Genomic DNA, 20,863 nt, shown 5'->3' on the forward strand with positions numbered 1-20,863 from the left:
ATAGTGACAGGGCTCGGAGTTTATGAGCCTGCATGTCCGTAATGTGCAGAAAGACTCACACTATTGCACTATTTATGCAATAAAGATTGCTCTTTGGATTTGCTTTCAGATTTTTAGGATCACTGTGTATAAAAGTCAGATTTTTTTAATAGATTTTTTAATGTTTTTGTTCAATACTGCTTAAAACAGCCAACCAACCCCCAACAAACCCTAAAGGAGATGATGCAGCTGAAGACCGTTTACCTTTTGGGGTCTCTTGTGAGTTAATAAACAGTACAAAATGCAGGGAAACCTAAGCTGGAAGGTACTTTTTGGCAACAGCTACGGGCCCCTGGTACACTCGTAGCTGTTAAATTACAGTTTTCCACTGACGCTTGGTGAGCGCTCTCTTGCAAGGCGGATGTGTGTGGGTGTCCATCTGGATGCTATCTAAGACGCCTAGCTATCTCTCACAGTGTTGTTTTCCAAGGATATTGCTTTAATGAGTAAAGAGGAATGTAGTAATCATGTAACACTGATAACAGACTTGCTCTTGTATAAAGGGAAATGGGAGAGGAGGCAGGGAGTAAACTGCATTTCCTACAGTTATCTGTGTGGCAGCTCTGTTTGTGCTCGGGTTCCCCTGGAGACTGCGGAGGCTGCAGTAGCACCACGCATGCAGGCGGCAGTTCGGTCTGTATCTATAAGGAACACTAACGTGTGTCCACACTAAAACAACTTTGTGTTTCTATAAGGCTCCATGCCTATATAGTAGGCTACTCATTCCTTGCAGAATTATAAAGCAACAGTAAGTATCATCACTCTAAACTTGTGGGGGTTTTGTACATTTTAAAAAAAAAAGTTGCAGTAAAAGTCCTCCTGTTGGGTGGCATCTTTTAGGAAAAAAAACTAAACATAAGTTATTTAGAGCATTAAACTCTTTATAATGCATTTAAAGTAAGGGAAGCATGTGTTTTCAGATGGATTCTGCCCCTGAGAGTACTGTTTCAAACTCTTGGGGATTTTCCAGCTGCAGTTGAGAAGGTAAGTGCCCCTTCTGCCATCAACTGTCTTGAGTAGTAGGTGAGCACCGGAGAGGTGAGGATGTTTGGCAAAAAAAGCTGTGGGTAGCAAGAACTGGAAGAAGCTCTTGCAAAACCTTCCTTATGGAAGAGTGTTGATTGTAGAGGAAGAAAGCAAATGAACAAAAATAAAGCAATCACAAATGCCCTGATGTCATGCCTTCCTTTCTGATTTACTACAGCCAAGTTAAAGGCAATCATCTAAGGATGGAAGCGGGAGATGCTGAGTGAGGGTACATCCTTCAGTGTTTCCTTGGATCTCCTCTGCACAGCTGAGGAGGCACTGGGAGAAGTGCAACTGTGTTGCAAGATTTATTCTTTTCGAATACATGCTAGTGGATTGCCCTACAAAAGGACAGCTTTAAGCTGAATTGCAGGAAAGGATGTTCCCTGCGTGTTACCGTGAGGGTACCAAGCCCTGTGATACCACTAAAGCATGACTGCTTCCAACTTCCTTTCCAGCTGACTCTAGTTTTGTGGTGCTGTTGCTGAAGCTTGATTCATGTGGTGAGCAATTCTGCAGAGATGAAGCTTTAGGCTACTTTAGGCTGAAATTTGTCTTTGTATCCCTCCTGCTGCGGGGCTGCGCTCAAAGCCCCAGCCAGGCACTACATGCTTAATCTGCTGTTGCTTTCAGTGCTTTGCGGGGCAACAGACATCAGATGATGCTGGGTTTTGCTCGTGGCCGCTCAGCCTCCTTGCAAGCAGTGCTGAGGCAGGCCAGCAAGTGCTACTGAATGTATCTTCGGGCTCTTAGGATGCAGATCTCCTTTCAGAAAGCAGTAGTTAGGGCACTATGTTTTCTGATGGCTTGCAGCAGCTCTGACTAGCTCTGATGTGTTCGATACATCCTTGTCAAGCCTGCAGAGGCTGGCATCATCCCCTTCACAGAAGGGACAGCTGTGGCACAGGTCCCCTACACTGTGCTCTTCTCCTGGTGTTCCACTCTCAGCTCCTCGTAAGTGCTGTCGATAGCCTGGGGCACGTGGGGTTTATCTTTGATGACTGCTTTCGCTCAAGAGCTGCAAGGACTGGCTTTGCGCTGGCTGTTGAGCAAGCTTTGGGCTCTGAATTTCACAGGAGTCTCCAGGTCGTTGCTCTGCCCCAGCGTTATGGGGCTGTCCTCGTGGAAAAGGCAAAGCCCAGCAGTGTTTGAAGGAGGAGGTGGTGGTGTTGCCAGGCAAAGAGGAAGTGAAAAGGAAGGGCATGAAGCACATCCGGCTAAGCCCTGTTGTACGCTGTGCTGGGTCTTTCCACTCGCCCGCTCAGCTGCAAGGATGCGTCCTACGCCCAGGTGGAGCAGCCCTTTTGCTGTCTTACCCTAGTGTGGTTCTGCTGTCTTGTAGCTGCAGTTTTGCACAAAGTAACATTGCTGTGAATAGTTAAACTAGGCCGAGCAAAACACAGCGTGGAGCCTGAGAAGGAAAATTGCAACTTGTCTGTAAGTCACCCTAGGACATGTTTTCTAGGATTAGCGCTGTTGGATCCTTCAGAGCTAGAACAGAAGAAAAGCAGTGATAGTCTAATCACTGACTTTTGTATCCAGGGACATGGCAGCAGCTGTGCTTCTGTCCTCCTCAAACCCATTAGCTCTTAGCTCTGTGTCTTCAGCCCCTGCAAACCCTCTCTGACTCTCCTGAAAAGTAGGAGGTGGGCTGCAGTTGCCAAATATGCCTGGTTTTAACTTATTCAGAACAAGGAAAAGGTATCCATAGGAGATAAAACAGTGAGAGCGATTCAATATGTGGGAAAATAAATTTATCTCAATTGAAATGAAACAGTGGCTGTGCAGGACTTTCACTAGTGCAAATAAGCATGCTCCAGGGCTTCCCAAAGGTACCTGCCCACCACACTGCTGGTTACAGGGTTTTCCTGCCATTCACTTTGCTGATTTCTGCCAGCGTCAGCCAGGCATGTCAATGAGGAAGGAAGGCAGATCAGCTCAGTGCACCTTAGCATGAATTAACTCTGCTGTTGCTATTTATACAGGAAAAAAACCACCCCCGTTTACTCTGTGTTCTAACAGAAACGCGGAGCTCTGTCATGCCAGTTGCAAGAAGCACGTAACAGCTTCCTCCGGGCTCCTGCAAGAGTGCAACTGCGTTTCGGGTGTGCTCTGTGGGTGGGCGACAGCTTTGCTCCATGCGGTGCCCACACACACTCCCGGTGCGAGACTGCTGAGCTGGCTGCTCTCTTCTAAATTGGTCCCCAGTTCGCCTTGAGCTCTCCTGTCACCAGCGAGCACCACATGCATGTGTTCCGGCATCTGCCATCCCTGGCCCCCGCGCTGCAAGGGGAGGGTGGTGCAGCGGCGTTAACTGCCTGCTAGAGCTGTGATCCCACAGCCCCAAATCTGAAATGGTGTCACTTCCCAAGGGTGCCTGGGGGCTCCTGGGGCTCCGGGCTAGCACTGTTCCTTCCTGCTGCAAAGGCTCCCTGCGGTGATGCTGGAGATGTGGCTGCTGCTAGCTCGCCTCCTTCTCTGCAGCTCTTAGAGGTGGCTGTAGCTGGTTAAGTGCTTGCTCCTGCTCTTATGTAATGGTCCTGTCCCGTCAATGTGGTTACACCTGCTAAAGCTCCTGATCCCTGTGACAATATGTGACTGGGGGCTGCTCACATCAGTTTTTCATGCAGCATATTTGAGGCTGAGAGACTGTTTGGGGCTGTAAACAGGGTGTGATGAAGGGTTTGGGTGTGATGGGGCTGGTAATGGAGTAACTGAGGGAGGTTTCAGTTCATAACTGTGCACCAGAAGGGCATTCCCACGTATCCTGAGAAGATATACATGGTGCAGACCTTCAGCAACATGCACCATTGCATGTTAGAAGCCACGCAAGGGGCAAAATGCCCTTTTCCTGTGTCTTCCCTGGGCTGTGCAGGGCAGCGGCGGGCGGGCGGACAGCGAGCTGGGGCAGGTCCCCAGGCCCTGAGCACTGCCGGCAAGAGGGAACTCGAGCCATAATCAAGAAACACAGACTCCTTTTAGGCTGCATACAAGACTGTAGGCTCAGTTTTGCCAGTGCTTAAAGGAGCTTTGTTCTCTGTGCTGGTTAGAGGCTGATTTCCCAGTATCTTAAACAGAAATCTTGTTTTTAGCCTTGAGAAAAAAGCTTTTTAATTTACAAAGGCACAGCATTTTTCTTTTTCCCTCCTCCCCCTCCCCGCAATAGCTATTATTCCTTGGACAATGCTGCTCTTTGCTGGGTTCTGCTCTCAAGCTTGATTTCTTGATCGCTGCTGAAAACAGAGCTTGTCACAATTGCTTTTTTCTCTGGAATTTGCTATAAAACACCAGCTATTCTTCACCACCCACACCGTAATCGCACTCACTGGTGCCTGTGAACCGAGAAGTGCCGGTTAATGTACCAGCCTTCCTTGCCTCTCTGGGGAAGCCCACCCAGCACCCAGGGAGGGCGACGACGCTTTGGCCATAGGGCAGCAGGTGCTGCTGCCATGCAGGGCTCGAGAAACAGCTCTTGGGTGATTAGCGAAGGACAGGCTGTTGCATTATTGTATCTTTTTATTGAAAATTTCCCCTTTCACCACAGGGTTTTAAAGCCAGTCCTTTTACCCCTTTTTACCTCCACGCTGTTAGCTGCAGTAGGACACTGTGGGGATTGCATCCCCTGCAGGGCCAGCAGGGCCCCCGCCTGCCACTTTTCTCTCTCACACAGGCAAGGAAGGCTCAAATTGCCGCCTGGGGGAATTTGTTTAAAACCTCCTGGAGCACCTGGTGAGAGGGCTCAGATGAGGACCAGCACGGGCCAGAGGCAGCCCACGGCCATGAACGTGAGCCAAGGCATGGGGGAGCATCCTGGTCACCAAGCCACCCTTTCCTGGTGCCATCATCTATGCCAACGGGCTGCTTTGAGGCAGGAAGACCCTTGCTGTGTGCTTGGAAGAGGTGGGAAGGATGGTAAGGCTGATCTCGCAGGAAGAGGGAATTTGGTTTGTCTGGTTGCATGTTTTTCATGACAGTAAAGATCAATCTGGGAGGTCCTCCAAGAGAGGAGCCTGGGGCATCAGCATCTCCCTGATCACTGGTCTTCGCTGTCCCCTCTATGGTGAGCACAGCTCGCACCCTCCTCCAGTCCCTCCTCCTCACCAGTGAGGGCACCACGGCCTGTCCATACCGGCGGTTTCTTCCAGCCACGTTGATGTTGTGTGCTATCGTGGCATCAAAACAAAAGAGTTAAGAAAGGAAAATGTTCATGCTGAGAGTTTCTGTGCTTTATGTACAATCAATAGTGTTGCTAATCGCTTCTGAACATTTTCTATCCTTTTGTGCTCAAAGCCATCATCAAAGCTTCATGAGAAGTTAGTCACTCTTTGTAACTTGCGACTGGTCCAGGTTTTGCCTTTGGGTTTGATTTTGTGAGCAGTCTGAGCCAGCCTCCCAAAAAGGGTTGATTCAAAAGCAGCCGCTTCCTCTTTGGACCATGTTTCACTAGCAGAGTCTGGACCGGGGGTTTTCCCTACTTTATTGTAGTAACTATTGCATATTTTAGGATTAATACCACCTTTCATACAACAACAACAAAAAATGCAATGGCTGTGTTGAGCTCTCTCTGTCTCTCAAGCTCTCTGCCCATGATTTCCTCCCGTCACAGGCAGGGCAGTGGGCAGCACAGCCTCTCCTCATCCACCAGCAGCTCATTTACAGCACTAAACGCGAGGAGAAAATGAGGCCAGTGTCACTGTGAGCACAAAGAAGGTAGACGCAATATTGAAAAGCTAGCGAGAAAAAAGACCTCAGCTAACGGAGGGAACCGTGTGCCAAAGGAGGCCGCTGTGCCCGTTTCCCCGTTCTGGCCTGACCCCCGTGGCGCTGCCTGGGGCGTCGAAACCCCACACGAGCCGGGGTAACCCTTCCTGAGGGCCCAGATGTTTTCAGTGAGTAAAATAAACCCGGCTCGCCTCCTTCGCTGCCTGAGGTACGTGCAGCGGCGGAGACGGGCTTTCCCCACCGGGGCTGGTGGCTGGAGCTGGGCTGGAGCTGAGCTGTAGGGAGGCCGCCGGGACCAGCCTGTTCTTCCCTCAGTGCCGGGCGGGCACCCGGGGCCACCCCAGCCCCGTCTCCGCCTGAAGCCCAGCCCTTGCCTCTGCCCGTGCCGCCGGCGAAGGACGAAGGGCCGGGCCGGGCCGGGCCCTGCCGCAGAAAGGGGCTTTTGAGGGAGTTTCGGCACCCCCGGAGGGTCCCGCCCGCCCCCGCGCCCCCTCTTTCTCTCCCCCCCCGCCCCGCTCCCCGCGCGCTGAGGGCGCGTGAGCCGGCGGCGGGCGGCGATTGGCTGCGAGGCGCACCCCGGGGGCCGCCGGGCCGCGGCCGCCCGCCGAGCGCCATTCACGGCGCTGCCCGCCTGCACGCGCCCAGCCTCATTCACAAAAAACTTCATTCATAAAAGCGGCGGCGGCGGCGGCGGCGGCGGCGGCCGGGGCTGCGGCGGGGCCCGGCGCGGCGGGGGCGGCTCGGGCGCTGCGGAGCTGCTGCCCCGCGGCTCTGCGGGAAACGGCGCCCGAGGCGCAGGAATATTCCGTCGTGCCTGGATTATGGTGCTGAAGGACTTTCCGGCAAGAATTAGCGAGGCTGCCGCCAGAGCTGCCGGCGCGGTGCGGTGCGCTTCTTAAAATCCCGGGCTGGTGCCTGACCGCGGGGCAGGAGCGTTGCAGCGCGGGGATGCTCTTCTCCTTTGGGGCAGCCGACGATGGAAATGCAGGGAGCTGGGCGCCTTACGGGGTTCACGCCGGTCTGAAAACGTGTTTCAGCGTGTAGCTCTCTTGCTCTGCTTTGTGTGGAACGTGCTTGAGCTTTCGCTGCAGCCAGGACTCCGCGGTTAACGATGCTACAACTGTGAGCCCTCAGAGCTAGGGGGGATTTAGTGCCTGGCTTGAGGCAGGAACGAAGGCAGGTTTGGATAGCGGCTCTTCAGCTTAAGCTGCTGTACCACCGATGAGCGTTCCTGCATGCTGCTTTTATTACTGCTTACAAAATACCGGATGTCCATGCCGTTTTAAGCCTCGTCCATTGAGGAAGATAAACCACTCGAGAGGGAGTCAGCAAAAATATCCAATAGGTTTCTGTTTTTAAAATTGTTTGACTTGCTTGATTTCCATATAATTTATCTACGAGAGCCAATTTATGCAAGAGTATCCAGTTACAGAACTGCCAAGGCTATGAGAGAACGCAGCCAGCAGAGCCTCGGTGGACACGTCCTGTATGTAGGGTTATTCAGACATCCAGGAATGCTGCACAGGGCTAAGTACAGCCGATTCAGGAATGATTCGATAACATCCCTAGATGAAGGTACGCAAAATACGTCTTTAAACATCAAAGGTTCTTCCTCCTCTTCCCATTCTTCAACACCTAATTTACTGACAGAAGATGTCTCCTTGGGGCCACAGGACACCTGTACCACCCTGTGCACGCTGATCCCCCGGATGGCTAACATCAAACTTGCCAACCCCTCAAATCTGCCGGGGCTGAAAAGCTTCTGCCTGGGAACGAAAGAGGTGCCAAGAATTAAACTCACGGAGTGCGTTACTATCCCGAGCAGCCCAACCTCGCCTGAGATCAGCTGCCTCTCGGCCTCTTATCCACAGCCCGACCTGGACAAGCTGGCCCTAACCCCAAAGCCGGCAGGTGACTGCGCCGTGCAGGGAGCTGAGGAGGCCGCTCCTGCGGGCAGGCAGGACAGGAGCCTCGCGCAGAGTGGTGAAAACGTGGGGGAGCCGGGAACGACCTACAGCGTGCGGGTGAGTACTTCTTACAGGGTTTCCACTCTCTGACAAAGCCTCCGTGCAGGTGGCTGCAGGGTCATCTCTGTGTTCCCGCTTCTGGAGCTAGTGCCCCAAACCACTGACTTCTCCCGTATATTTCCTGTCTGCTGATGTACCTAGGGCTGTGGTGTCGAACTGAGGGAGTTAAAAGGATCACAGCTGCTCCCAGAGGTAACACAACATCCATTTCCAAAAGGCTATCTTTAGACTCTCTGAGGAGGGCAGCTGAGCTGCAATTCAAACAGGGGTTGCTCTGGCCTGAAATGCATGTGGGAGGGAGAAGGAGGCCCACGAAAAGGTCTTCCCATCCCTCGCAGAGCAGCTCCCAGGCACTAGGTGCATGCTGGCCCACACTGCTGACATGTTTGTCATGGAGGGCGTGGGAGAGCTGCTGGGACTGCTGCTGCTGCCCAGAGCATGTCTCTTCTGTGCCTCCTGCCCTGGGAGGTGAGCAGGCAGGATGCAAAAGCCGCCATTCTCCTTTGATGCTATAGGGCTGTGTCTGATTTTCTTGGTAATGATGGTGTACAGAAAGCCTTGCCTATTTCTTCAGAAGGCACCCTGAAATAGTCTTTCTGGGTATTTTCATGTTGTGGACTGCGGTTGGTGGGTATCATCTTCCAATTGGCAGGCAGTGGCTAAGAGGAGACCATGCCTCCTGGGCTTGGTGCTTTTGCTCCTTCCACCCCTGCCACACCTGGGAGCTTTCTAATTTTCTTTTCCTCTCTGGACTTTATATTTCTGTGGCCAGACCTCACCATTTGCTAGCTGTTGCTTCCTTCTCTACGCTCTGAACCTCTGGCCCTGCACATTTTAGTGCTTACACTTCATCTGTCAAAAGTATTCCTGGGCAAAAACTGCCTGCTGCTTGCATGGTGGGAGCCAGTGCAGACCATGGGGAAATGGCAGAGAAAGCGGTCTAAACCTGCTTCAGAAACACTCATGTAATGGCTGGGCTGGCCAAGGGCTCCTGTAGCTCTTGCAGACTTCATGCCTGTCCCTGACATGCAAGGGGGACCGCAGGAGCAAGCTGTACAAGGGGTTATTAACCAGCATCTATTCCTCCCAGTGGGCTGCAGGCAGGGTGCTGAGAGTGTGTGTGTGCGTAAGCTCTCAGTTTGGTGTACAGGAGGTATCAAAACGTGCCACAAGGAGTAAAAAAGCCATAAGCCATGCAAAATTTGTGTCCCCTGTGTGATGTTTTGCAAGCAGGAAAGTCTAAAGAAAGGTGCAAGGCCAAGAAAAATCAATCAATTCCTTTCCAAATGCAGCAGGAGGGCAGGCAAGTCAGAGGGGAGAAGAGCAGCATGGGGAAATAGCCATGTTCACCTTTCTCCAAGCAGGAATGAGACGCCTGCCTGGCGTCCAGCAGCGGTGGCACAGCTGGTTTGATGGGATGTTGGCTGAAAGGTGACAGTGTCCCAGCACGGCACCAGCCACTGTGAGCAAAGCTGCAGGAGGCCCTGGGACATTCACCCGAGGTGCAGCAGGTGGAGGGAGGGGATGCGCTATTTCATTGCGCTGATATGTGTCCTTTTATGTTTACTTTTCGTTAAATTCTAGTACTAATGTGAGCAGTTGAGGTTTTGACACCAGCAAGCTGCTAAAAATAGATGAATGAGCAGTGACAGTGCAAGGACCACTGCAGCTCCAGGTGCTACGCATTCAGCCAGCCCGCAGAAAGGCCTGCGCTGATGGATGGCGTCGTGATGCCCAGCGCCCGCTACGCAGGATCTGCCTCATGTGCTGCGGTTTGAGCAGCAGCTGATACAGCAGAGCTCGTGATTAAGGCTTTGAGGTACCTATAGAGATTCAAATACTGAAATGCTAATGCCAGAGGCACACTTAAAGAATTCAGTTTCTGGCACAGGGAGGAGACAATGAAGCACAGGGGGGAATTTCCCAGGTTTCTGTTGTGGCCCAGGGCCGAGAGCAGAGGCACCGAGGTGTCAGCCGCCAGGGAGCACATGAGCAAGAAAGGCAAAAGAAAGAGCAAAAAAAGAGAAGGCCTTCATGGTAAGGTCATGTGAAGCAGGGAAGGGCTCGTCCCCTCCTGCTGCTCCCCACGTTGTATTTCCAGTATGGTTTTCTGCTGGTCTTTCTGGAAGTCAGGCCATTTCATGGGGAATCTCTCTGATGGGGGGTTGCTGGCGGGAGCCTCCCAATGCAATGGGGAAATGTTGTTTCCCTGCATCTTTCCTGCATCATCCCACTAATGTTGCTCCCACGGCTGTGGGTCTGCAGGAGCCAGCCGCAGGAGAGCTGCAAGAGCATTGCTGATGTGCGCCAAAACGTGTCCTGGCCAAACTCTTGGTGGTTTTTTCAACCAGCCCCTTTAATAACAAGCAGGTCAGTAAATAAGCAGCCTGGGGATTTTAGGGCCTCAGCATCAGAGCATGGGCAAGGAGCTCATTTCCCCAGGGACCACGAGGCTTCTCTGAGTGCTGGCGATGAAGCCTCAGATGGTGTGGGAAGCAGCCAGGGGTGCAGGGCTGCAGTGCGGAGGTTGTGTGGGAATGGTCTCACCTGGAGGCAAAGTGGGACCGGGAGGCTGAGGGGCCGGACAGCCGTGGGAGCTGGTCCCAATCCTTACCCAACCCTCCCAATCCTTACCCCCTTGCCCTGGCCCTCGCCCTCCCTCCTGTGACATTTGGAGACACCCGCTGTCCCCACGCAGCTTCTGGTGCCCTGTTAGGGTATGGGATCACTGAGATCTCCCCAGAGGCCATTTGAGGAGGAAAGTCAGGTCTACGTTACAGGGACTGCTGCTGCCAGAGATCTTTGGCCTTAAAAGCTTAATTGGAGTCCGAAGGGGATTTGGTACTTACGTGGAGAGGATCTGCAGTTATTTTAGAAAGGCAATAATATGGTGAAGTAATGAAATGCCTTAGGGCAGAAGCTGTCCCCCACGGACTGGAGTGAGGCAGAAATTGTCTTTCTGGGGTTGGTTTAAGAAGAGGTGATGCCAGGACTCATCACGTCTCCCTGGGAGGCAGCTGTGGCTGAGCGTGGCTGGTGGTGACAGGGCACCTGTGTCACCTGCGGCCATGTGTCACCTGGGCTCCGGCAAGGAAGCTGAGACCTGTAACAGCACCTGTTCCCCGAGATGCTCGTGCGAATAACAAAGAGCCCAAATATTCATATTTTAATAGGAGTCCAGACGGCTCTAATTCCTACACTGTTACCTTTCAAAACATACTTTGTACGCAGTTTGCTGCAGGATTTACAAGATGGATATTTACCTTGTCCTTGTTCACGTTCTACCCGTTACATGCCTTCCCACAATGCCACCCATCTGGAGCTGAGCTTGTCTCTATACGGTGCCCCTAGCAGCCACGGCACTCGTGTCTCCTGCTGCTGCTCGTTATGGCTGTGACGAGCCCAAGGAATATTCTAAGAGGCACTTGCCGTCCTTGCTCTTGCTTGTCAGGGAGTGCCAGCGACGTGGCTGCTCCTGAGCAGGAGGATGAGACCCGGCTCTCAGCACTATCCCACACCAGTGGCCCCTCTGAGACCAGTGAGAACCAGCAGGATGGTGTTACTGGACCTAACATGCAGTAAGGCTCTGTGGCTGAGCTTAAATCAATAATGCATGAGTTTTTGACAGATGATGTTCAGATTAGCAAATAAATGTGCTATTTAACTAAAATATGGAAGGGAAATGCTATTGCCAGATATTTTAAAGTATAATAATATTATAGTGAAATAATATCGTACAGGTTATTTGTAGCATCCTCTGTCATAAAGGATGGGTATATTGGAGTTTTACCAATATATACGTTGATCCTCTGCTAGCAGTTTGGCCTATATATATGTATTTAATCAGTTGCTAGTCTCTAGAGTAAAAGGAGCTTGACTACTGCTAATGCAGGAGTTCAGAATGATGTGAAGTGTGCCCTGAAAGTGTGCATGTGGGCACCTGTCCCCTGCACAGTCCTGCTTTTGTCCATGGAGGGTGCGACAGGTCAGCCTGGGGAACCTGGGGAACCTGCTTCCTGTCTGTGTGGGAGGGCGGTTCAGGGCAGCCCTTTGCCATTCCCCAGAAGCCGACAGCACCTCTCCTGTGCTCAGGGCAGGGAAATAATTGAGGTGTTTCAGCTGCAGCCATTTCCCTGCTGTGCAGCACCCTGACACTGCACCCGGAGAGCTGCTCAGGCCTCGACACCCTGCATCGCCTGTTGTAAATAAATAACTACAGGCTTATGTGCAGCCAGGGCTCTTGCAGGAAGGAGATGGGCTCTGGTGATTCATGGCTTCAGAGCCACAGCTGTGAATCATGAGCCGGGGCCTCGGGGCTGTAGGGTGCTGGGGTGGCCCTTGTTCTGCCAGGCTCGGGGGAATGGTGTTCCATAGCACTGACCCCAGCCCAGTAAAATGCTGCTGTGTGTTGCAGGATGAGCAGCTGAGCTGACCGGCTGGTCGGCAGCGTAGTGCAGCCGGTGAGCTGACAGGAACACGGTGCCGCTGCCAGGGTAGCTGCCGCAGTCTCTGCTTTCCAGTGGACAAGTGGCTTTTCAGCCCCGAAGCCACCACAGGCAGCCTCTAAGGAAAGGCTGAGAAAACTTCCCCACCAAAACTCCAGTGGTCTGTGCATTGCTCCTTCCCTGCATCCCTGGCCGGCTCCCGGCATTGTCTGCGGAGGGAGGCCAGCGCTTCCCCTTCCTGCCAGGGCAAAAGCGGGGGGATCTCAAATCAGGTGTTGCAACATGTGAGAGCATGTCCCTGAGCCCAGCAGCCAGCCACAGGGAGGGCAGCACCACAGCTGTTACAGGCAAAAGTCCTTTTTCCTCGGTGTAAAAGGCAGAGGCCTGTCTCCTTATAACTCCAGTGCCATCATCCTGCCATGTGCTGGTGGCTGCTGCCCAGTCTCCCTTCCCGCCAGATCCATCAAAGCTAGAGGTGAGTTATTCAAGCAAACCAAAGCGAAACTCACCCGGTGCTCTGCAGCTGCCTGCCCTGCATGGCAGAGAGCTGCGGCCCCCCTGGGGGCAGCACCCACCCTGGGCAGCCCTTGCCCCCAAGGAAGGAGGGTGGTGGGAAGCTCAGAAATGGTTTTTCCCCCACTTCAAAAGCGCCTTGTTAAAGCCGTGCTGGGAAAAGAAATGCTTGCATGGGAGTCAGCTCCCCGCTGTGCTCAAGCGCACTGCTGCTTGTGGTGGGTTTCTGCCCAGGCGGCTGTATTATGTTTTTAGGGAATTTGAACCTAGTCTCACATATGTTTGGACAGAGGCTGTTTGGCGGCAGCATGTTACCTGACTGCCTCTGTGAGTAAATCCTCTCGCCTGGATTCTTTGTTAGTTGGCTAGGGGGTCTGTAGGAGCTGCTCTTGGCATTACGCATGAATTAATGCCGGTTAACTAACAGGTAAAATTGCAAGGCTGCAGCTGTATTGTTTAATTAGGAGCTCCGTGCGCTGCTCCCTGTATCATTCCTGCGGGTGAATCACTGGCTGTCATTCAAGCTGGAGCTGGAGCCACTAACTGCATTATGGCAGGGAACTAAATGAGACGTGGGTGTGTATTAGAGGGCACCTGAAAAGCTTATTCAAATGGGCCCTGCCTAGTGCCCTCACATCTCCTCCCACACAGTCCCTCATCCTGTTTGCAGTCGCCCTCCATCATCTCTTGTAAATAGATGTGAAAAGATGTGTGCATCTTCAGTCACTAGCCTTCTTTTCCCCCCACCTCCCTGCCATCCCGGTGGCACGGGGAAACAGCAGCCAGCCCCACATCACCCTCCAGATTCAAACACCGAGAGATGAAGCAGCCCCCAGTGCTGATGCTCTCGCTGGCCTGTTGCAGGGAGATGGGGGGACAGTTTTGCGCATGTCACCATTAGGGGCCAGTGAATCTCTCCTCTCTGCTCCGCTCTGCTCCTGCTCACCCTGGCAAGAGCTCTCCATCCTGCTGCCGTGGTGCCGTGCTGATCAGTGGGTTCAGCATCCGCTTTCACTGGCGATGTCAAGTCTTTAGCGCTTGGCTTGTTTCAGTGTTGGCATTTTATTTTTCTATAGGTAGCTGAATTCTGCAGTTATATCTGTGCTTGTTGCCCTGGGCTGGTTATAGTGCCCTTGTGCCTGTGTCCAGCTTCCCCCAGCTTCCTCTAGCAGCTCAGTGAAGCTGAGGCGTGCTTCTCTTTGTGGGGCTTTGGAAGATGAACCCCCTTCCTGGGACACCACCTTTGAACCCTCGATATAAAAACACCTCGTGGATAGCTTGGGCTGGGGCAAGGGCTGTGCTCGGCTGTGGCTGCCTCTCCCGGGGTGCTGCAGGAGGGCACCTTTGGCTGCTGCCCTGCCGATGCTTTAACTTAACCCTCCCTGCAGCAGGGAAGCGGGAGGTGGCCTCGACCCTGCATCCCCGGAGGAGCCCATTAGCTTTTTGTGGGAGCTGCTGATTGGGGTATACAGGATGGGGAGTAGGGGCACCACCTGAACTGGAGTCCAGGCGCAGAAGAATTCTCTGAGACAGGTGATGCCCTTGTCTCCTGCCTTCCCCTTTCTCTCGTACACCAGTCATGCTGCTCATCAGACTCAGCTATGGAGGGGTTAATCTTTTCCTTGTTTATTTGTTAATTACTTTTTCTTCCTCGGAGAGTGTCTTTTGTTTTCTTGAATAGGCTTCTGGTATCCCATTGTCCTTTATGTGCTCCATGGCTTCTCCCCAGCTCTGTGACCCCGACTTCCTCTGCCCCAGTCCCGTGGGGTCTCCCTGCCCAGGGCTGTGCTGGTTCTCTGTACCCTCCTACTGAGATGTGAAGGCTCAGCCATTACTAACTGCTGGTTTAGATAACCAACAGCAGCTAAAATAAATGAGGGATGCAGTGAGGTGCCATGTTAATGCACTTCCCTACTCAGGCTTTTAAAGAAAAAAAAAAGATCTTTTGTGAATCATTGATAAGTTCAGCTTCACTCAGGGTCACTTATGCAAAAACCTAATATTGATTTTTCATCTTTGCTTAGAGTAGCTTCCCACGCATCTGTTCAGGATGCAGTGGGGACTCACTTATCAGCATATGACTCACCTACTCCTCTAAGTCTTTCTTTTTTCAAGGCTAGAGGAGCCAACCAGTTCACAGGATACTTGACCTATGCTGTAGGATCAGAGGTCTCTGCTGTGCTACAAGCTGAGGCTCTAGACATATTTTCCACATTTGCTTTGTTCCCGTTAAGAAGGAATATCTTTAACAAGTAAGATAGCTCTCAGAGTCCTTTACAAAGTCATTAAATGTTCATTAGGGAAGCAGTTCTGCTAACCCTTCAGATTCTTATTGATGTCCTTCCAGGGCTCTGACCTAATTCTGGAGTTCTCCCAAGGGTTACATTGCTATCTGGAAAGAAACCAAAATAGGGATAATACAATTGTTGAGGAATCCCTGCTTGACTGCACACATACGTTCTCTTTTTAACACACACATTCATTTCTGAAAGTCTCCAAAGCTGAATCAGATACCTAAATCCAACCCTGTCTGAATGGCCCAGCAGAAAAATTGATTCACAAGCAAAGTGAAGCAGAGGAGGTAAATACAGTACATTTCTCTGGACAGAGAATGCTTTCTCCGTCCATTCAGAACAAGAGGACAGAGCATGCACGTCCCCGCCTGGGATTTCCAGGCTGCCTGCTGTATCCCAGAAGCTTTGCCTTTCTGCAGGAGAGGTCTGCGCAGGCAGGCTGTCACTGCAGCCCACGGGCACTGCGTGAGCACTGCAGGATGCTCCCGAAAGCCTTTTTCCCTCCAGGAGAATTCATTGTGGAAGAGGGGATGCAAACTGAGAGACTCAGACCTATGCCAACCTTGTGAAATGGAGATGTCAGAGTGCTTCAACAGCAGAGAGATGAATATCGACGGACATGCTGAAAGAATTAGTAAGATATGTTTTGGGAGAGGTAAACTCAGTGGATAGACTTAGCCTAGCACACTTCATTGAGATGAAAAAGTTCCATAGGTTTGTACATAACATCAAAGGAGTCTATGGGCTGACACACCATCGCATTCTTGATGCTTCTGAAAAGTAGTCCTATGCAAATCCCAAATGAGTATAGAAAAAGCCCCCAGCTCTGCCCCATACAACAGAAGCGTGGGAGTCAGCCTCTAATTTAAAGCAGGTCAGTTTATAGTGCAGGCTTTTAAGAGCTGTTGCTATGAGCTGGAATTGCAACTCTACCTCCTTCATCTTCTGCAGAGGTTATTTGTCATCAGACGTGCAGCAGCATGGAGCCAGTGGTTTTCCTCATGCCTAGTAATGCCCCCCGCTGCTCTGAAGGGATGTTCAGCTCTTCTGCACGAAGGTTCTACGTGCATCAGTCCCGTGGGGCTTCCGGAGCCCCTGTGCTCGCAGGGAATTTCCCTCCAACGTTCATGTATTCCTCCCAGCTCAGTGCCACAGGCTAATCAGTGAGAATAAGCAGAATCGGAAAAAAGGAATGATTGAATTTTGTGTCCCCAGAGTGCTTTACCTTTTTTTTGTGCTATGTTGTTGAAGCCACTGGTATCTTTATTGCTCTTCTCTACACTTTTCAGTAAAACAAGATCTATTTAGGAAGCAGCCTTAGGATGGCTGATTTGATTTTCCGTTTAGACTGTGGTGCTGCATATACTTAGTGGACGGAAATCACATTTGCTTCCTTCTGTGATCCTCCTCTTACCTGTGTGCTAGATATTAACAAAGTCCTCCTTTCCCTCTGTCTCTCTGTTTTCCCTAGTACATGGGCTGTATTGAAGTGCTGCAGTCAATGAGGTCCCTGGACTTTGGCACGCGAACGCAAGTCACCAGGTAGGCGGTATCAAACTGAAGTTCAGCCCAAGAATTAAAAGCCTGAGCGCTAATTTCTGTATAAAGCCAAGGGTGCGTGCCAAGCTCTGAGACAATTTTGAATAGGAGTTTGCATGGGGTTTTTTTGTTTTTCCCAAGCGATGATTTGAATTATTTGGTCATTACAATAGGCTATTTGCATTGGAAAATGAATTGTTTCAGCCACAGACCTAATTTATCTCCCAGTTCTCGTTCTGGATGCAGAGAGCCTCCCCCTGCAGTCGCAGCAGGGTACAGAGATCCCCAGCTAGCTGGGTGCGGGCAGCAGGCAGGCCACGCAGGCGGGCTCGGCGCTGCCTGCACAGCTCAGCGCTGCCTGCGCCGCTCACCCAAGACACAGGGTAAATCTGCTGGTGCTGCTGCGGCTGCGGGCGGCCGAAGTGGTGAGCCGGGATGCTCGCAGGCCTCTCTGCCACGCTGCTCCACACCTGACGCAGAAAGTGCCGTCGGTCCCTCCATCTAGCAAGGCCATCTAATGCATTTTTATCAGGCGGGTGACATCGCTTGGCCCCATCTGCGCCAAGGCCAGGCTCAGCTGGAAGCGGAGCCACAAGGAAAATGTGTTGAAATACAGCCATTTCCAACTGTACTGCAGGCCTAAGCTTCCAGGCTGCAAATCAGAAAAAGATGGATGTTTCACTCTCAGATACAACTGAATGTGGCTTAAATGTGAAATATTTTGTGGTCTTTCAAAAAGCTTGCAACTTCTGTTGCAGGTTGCTGGGTGTAGATTATTAACATATGCACCTGTGGGGTTGTTGAAATGTCCTGTCAGGAACAGAAAAGCCCGGTTTTATTTTTACCTTTATTCTTGTAAGTCTGTCAGTGCAGGAGTGTTTGAGTTTTCAAAATAAGCACCCTCTTCCCAGCTCAGCCACCCGCCATTCTGGCACCTCCAAAGGCTTTTTGGAGGGGTGGGGGGTGCAGGGTATTTTGGCCCGGCCTTAGATGTGTTCCCTCCTCCCCTCAGCTATTTTTCTGGCATGGTTCGTGCTGAGGATGCCAGGCGCGTGGTTGAGGCTTCCTGTGCCTGCCCAACTCTTCCTTCTTGCTGGCAGATGATTTACAGATGCTTTTCCTCAAGTGTTCGTATCAAAGAAATCCTGGAGAAAGGAAAGGAACATGAAGAGATAAATGTTACATTTCTACCTATTGGCTCCAAGACTTATCAGCTAAAAGGAAGAAACTGAAAAACTTGAGTCCTTCACACTCAAGCATACCACACTCAAAAGCTGCCCGATTTGTTTTATATTCAAAATCAGTGGTTGTTGACATTTACAATCAGCATAAGCATGTTCTCAGCCAGTTCCTCTCAGCCTAGTTGTTTACTGATCAAACAGAGGCATGCAGTACACTTAGCCCAAAGCAATCAGCCTGGCGCATTCGGACCAAGCCACTGTATTCTTCAACAGCCTCAGCCAAAGAGCGAGGTTATCTCCCGTTTGCAAGACATGGAGTATGTGTGCTGCTACACTTACAAAAGAGAGCTTTGGATGGTTTGTCTGGAAAATAATGACTAGGAATTACTGTGTGACAAGAGCTTGCCAACTTAAATTTGGCCCAAATAGTAAGGTTTTGTTAACCAGAGCTATGTGAAAATTTAACAATGGAAATATTTCCATCACCTAAAAAAATGCCACTGCTGACCTTAACGGGCTCTTTTGTGCATGAGAAATTCAAAACTTAAACTGTTTGCAAACCGAATGCTGAAGTGCTGAGCTCATGCATGCAAACTTTAAAGTTCAATCGATTACAAGCTGACTGGAGTGAAGATAACATTGATTATTCCCCTATTGTTCTCCCAGGGGAGTAAGTTTATAGACGGCATGCACAATGCACCAACCAAGGAGTTATTGGAAATGATCCCGTTTTAATCATCTCTGTTATTTGTACTGGGGATAAAAAATATTTTTACTCCGATTGCATTTCACTAAACAAAGAGGCATCTTCTGTTTTAAAGTGATGCAGAAAGGGTCTCTAATTATGTCTGCTCCCTGCCTTGCTTTATGTGTATTTGCATTCTTAGTCTCCCGATCTCTGTAATTAAAGATATGATTTACCTACCTCACATGGATGTTGGAAAGATCAACAAACTCGTGTTTGCCAAAGTGCTGTGAGGAGTCAAAAGAGATGAGTGTGGAGGATTTATTTTCTAGTTTCTTGCTGGACTGGCATTTTCAGTCACTTACCAGGCACAGGGTTGGGGAAGGCAGAAAGTGGCCTCTCCAGTGCTATGAATGACCGTGGGGTACAGAGATGCCATATGGCCATCAGGCTGAATGACCACAGCGTAGCAAGGGAAGGGCCAGGCACTGAGGTGCTCTCTACCCTCGGCCCTTGGCGGCTGTGTGGTGAGGAGGTTGGCAGAAGAGATTTCGCTGCAGCAGTTTCCAGCTCCCTGCCGTTGCCTACCTGTGACCCAATTCACACGCTTTTAGGATGCCCCTCCCATTTTGCAGAAATCTGTGATCCATGTAGATGACAAGAGTAACACCAAGAAATAACAATAAGGGTAACAGGTTCCTCTGCTTGAGATGCTTTGTATTTTTCTGAATGGTCACCCATAAACGTGCTGTGCTTGCTCTACTCAGTACAAGATGGGTTCGGGCTGTCGCCCTTGTGCTGTGGCAGGTCCTGCCTTTGCTGGATCCTGACATGCACTTCGCTTGTCCAGCCCTTTAGCTTTTTTCCTCTTACACGTCTCCCACTTCTGTTAAATCAAGCTTATTATTAGTCATTATATTTGGGCACTTATGCAAAAAGGGATTCTGTGTCTCAGATCAGGGCATTAACTTGCAAACTTGAAAATGGTCAAGCGGCGAAGGGCGTCTGAAACGTGCTGCTGGGGAAGGCTGCTGGAAGAAGGCTGACTTTGTTTGGAAGATTAATTTCAACTTTGTTGAGATGCACAATCCCTTTCTGTTAGATAGTGTAGGCAGAGCCCTAGATGCTTAAAAGCAAATCTTCAACAGCATGCTTACTCGCTTACATCAGCCCATCTCTCATCTTTTACTCTCATTTGGGGGAACAATAAACAAAGCGGCTCACTGTTACTGCCAGCGCAGCGCTCTCCCGCACACTCTGGGAGGAGCGAGAAGGGGCATCTGCCGTGGGTTTCACTCCAGAGGTGCAGACCCAGAGAAAACCTGCAGACTGTACAGCTGAGCTGATCTAAAGGCGTATGGATGCCAAAACTGGGGCTGTCCTTGCCACTCCCTCCTGTCCCAGAGCTTGCCAAGCCCTCGCCAAGTGGCTGCAGCCTGGCCGGGTGGCTGGCTGCTAACCCAGTGGGCAGAGGGAGCAGTGCCCTGCAGGGCTGGGGGCCTGCACCAGGCTTTTTGGGGAGCAATGCAAAATTCCCTGTGCCGCCAGCTCTTGCAGCACTCAGCGGCACAGGGGTTGTGCCACTGTCCCGCTTCAGTGTGTCCCAGCCCAGAAAGCGGAGAGCTGCCTGCAGCAGTGTGTTCAGGAGCCTCAGTGTCCCAGTCGAAGAGGAATGGTCCTGCTTCCCCATCCCCACCCCACCTCCCGGATCCCACAGAGGTGCCCCCAGGGAACTGTGCCAGCCTTGATCCTCACTGAGCTGGTGCCCAGCAGAATAACCCCTGGGAACCTCCTCCTGCAATGGATGGGCATCTGCTGGGGCCAGGAGCGGGACCTCTGCCTCTGCGGTAGGTCTGCTGCTGGAGACAGCCCAGGAGACCAAAGTGCTTCAGAGTAATATTTTTCAGGATAGCGAAAAGAGCTGACCCAAATCTCTTCCATTCGCTATGGAAAGTGAAAACTCTGTCAATGAAACAATGACCAGTTTGTGTAATCGTGTGGGCACTGCAGGACCAACAGACAGTGATTCCACTTCAAATGGCAGAAGATGCCTGAGGAGTTGAGGAGCGAGATTTTCTTTGCCTTAAACTACAAGAACAATTTAAATTCCTCACAGCTCTCCCGATTTCATTCTGTGGCTCCCAGGGTCGGGAAGAGCTGCTGCAGAGTACACAAGTGGAGTTATCTCATTCAGGGTGATTTAAAAGAAAAACAAAAAAACCCTCAAAGTGGTTTGCTTTGGGATGAATGACAAGGAGGAGAGAAAGAAAAAGCAGCAACATGACTGGAATAACAAGGCCACATTTTCTGCTACTGCCTCAGATTTGGAAGATAACAGACAAGCAAATGCCAGAACCCATCAGGTTGCACATTCATCCAGGAACAAGCAGAT

General features: G+C 51.1%; 1 protein-coding gene across 3 annotated transcripts in view; it reads left to right on the plus strand.

Moving 5' to 3' along the window:
- The first annotated feature begins 6,209 nt into the window (after positions 1 to 6,209).
- Positions 6,210 to 20,863, plus strand: part of SHC4 (SHC adaptor protein 4) — a 35,562-nt gene continuing 20,908 nt past the window's right edge. The window contains exons 1-2 of one of the 3 annotated variants that reach the window (XM_072870890.1): positions 6,210 to 7,811; positions 16,538 to 16,608. In XM_072870890.1, coding sequence (XP_072726991.1) covers positions 7,233 to 7,811; positions 16,538 to 16,608 — 650 coding nt within the window. In that variant the 5' untranslated portion in view covers positions 6,210 to 7,232. The remainder of the gene's footprint in view (positions 7,812 to 16,537; positions 16,609 to 20,863) is intronic. The other 2 variants (XM_072870888.1, XM_072870889.1) reach the window with 2 other exon arrangements.

Source organism: Ciconia boyciana, chromosome 8, assembly GCF_034638445.1.
Source record: "Ciconia boyciana chromosome 8, ASM3463844v1, whole genome shotgun sequence".
In the NCBI taxonomy this organism is placed as follows: Eukaryota; Metazoa; Chordata; class Aves; order Ciconiiformes; family Ciconiidae; genus Ciconia; species Ciconia boyciana.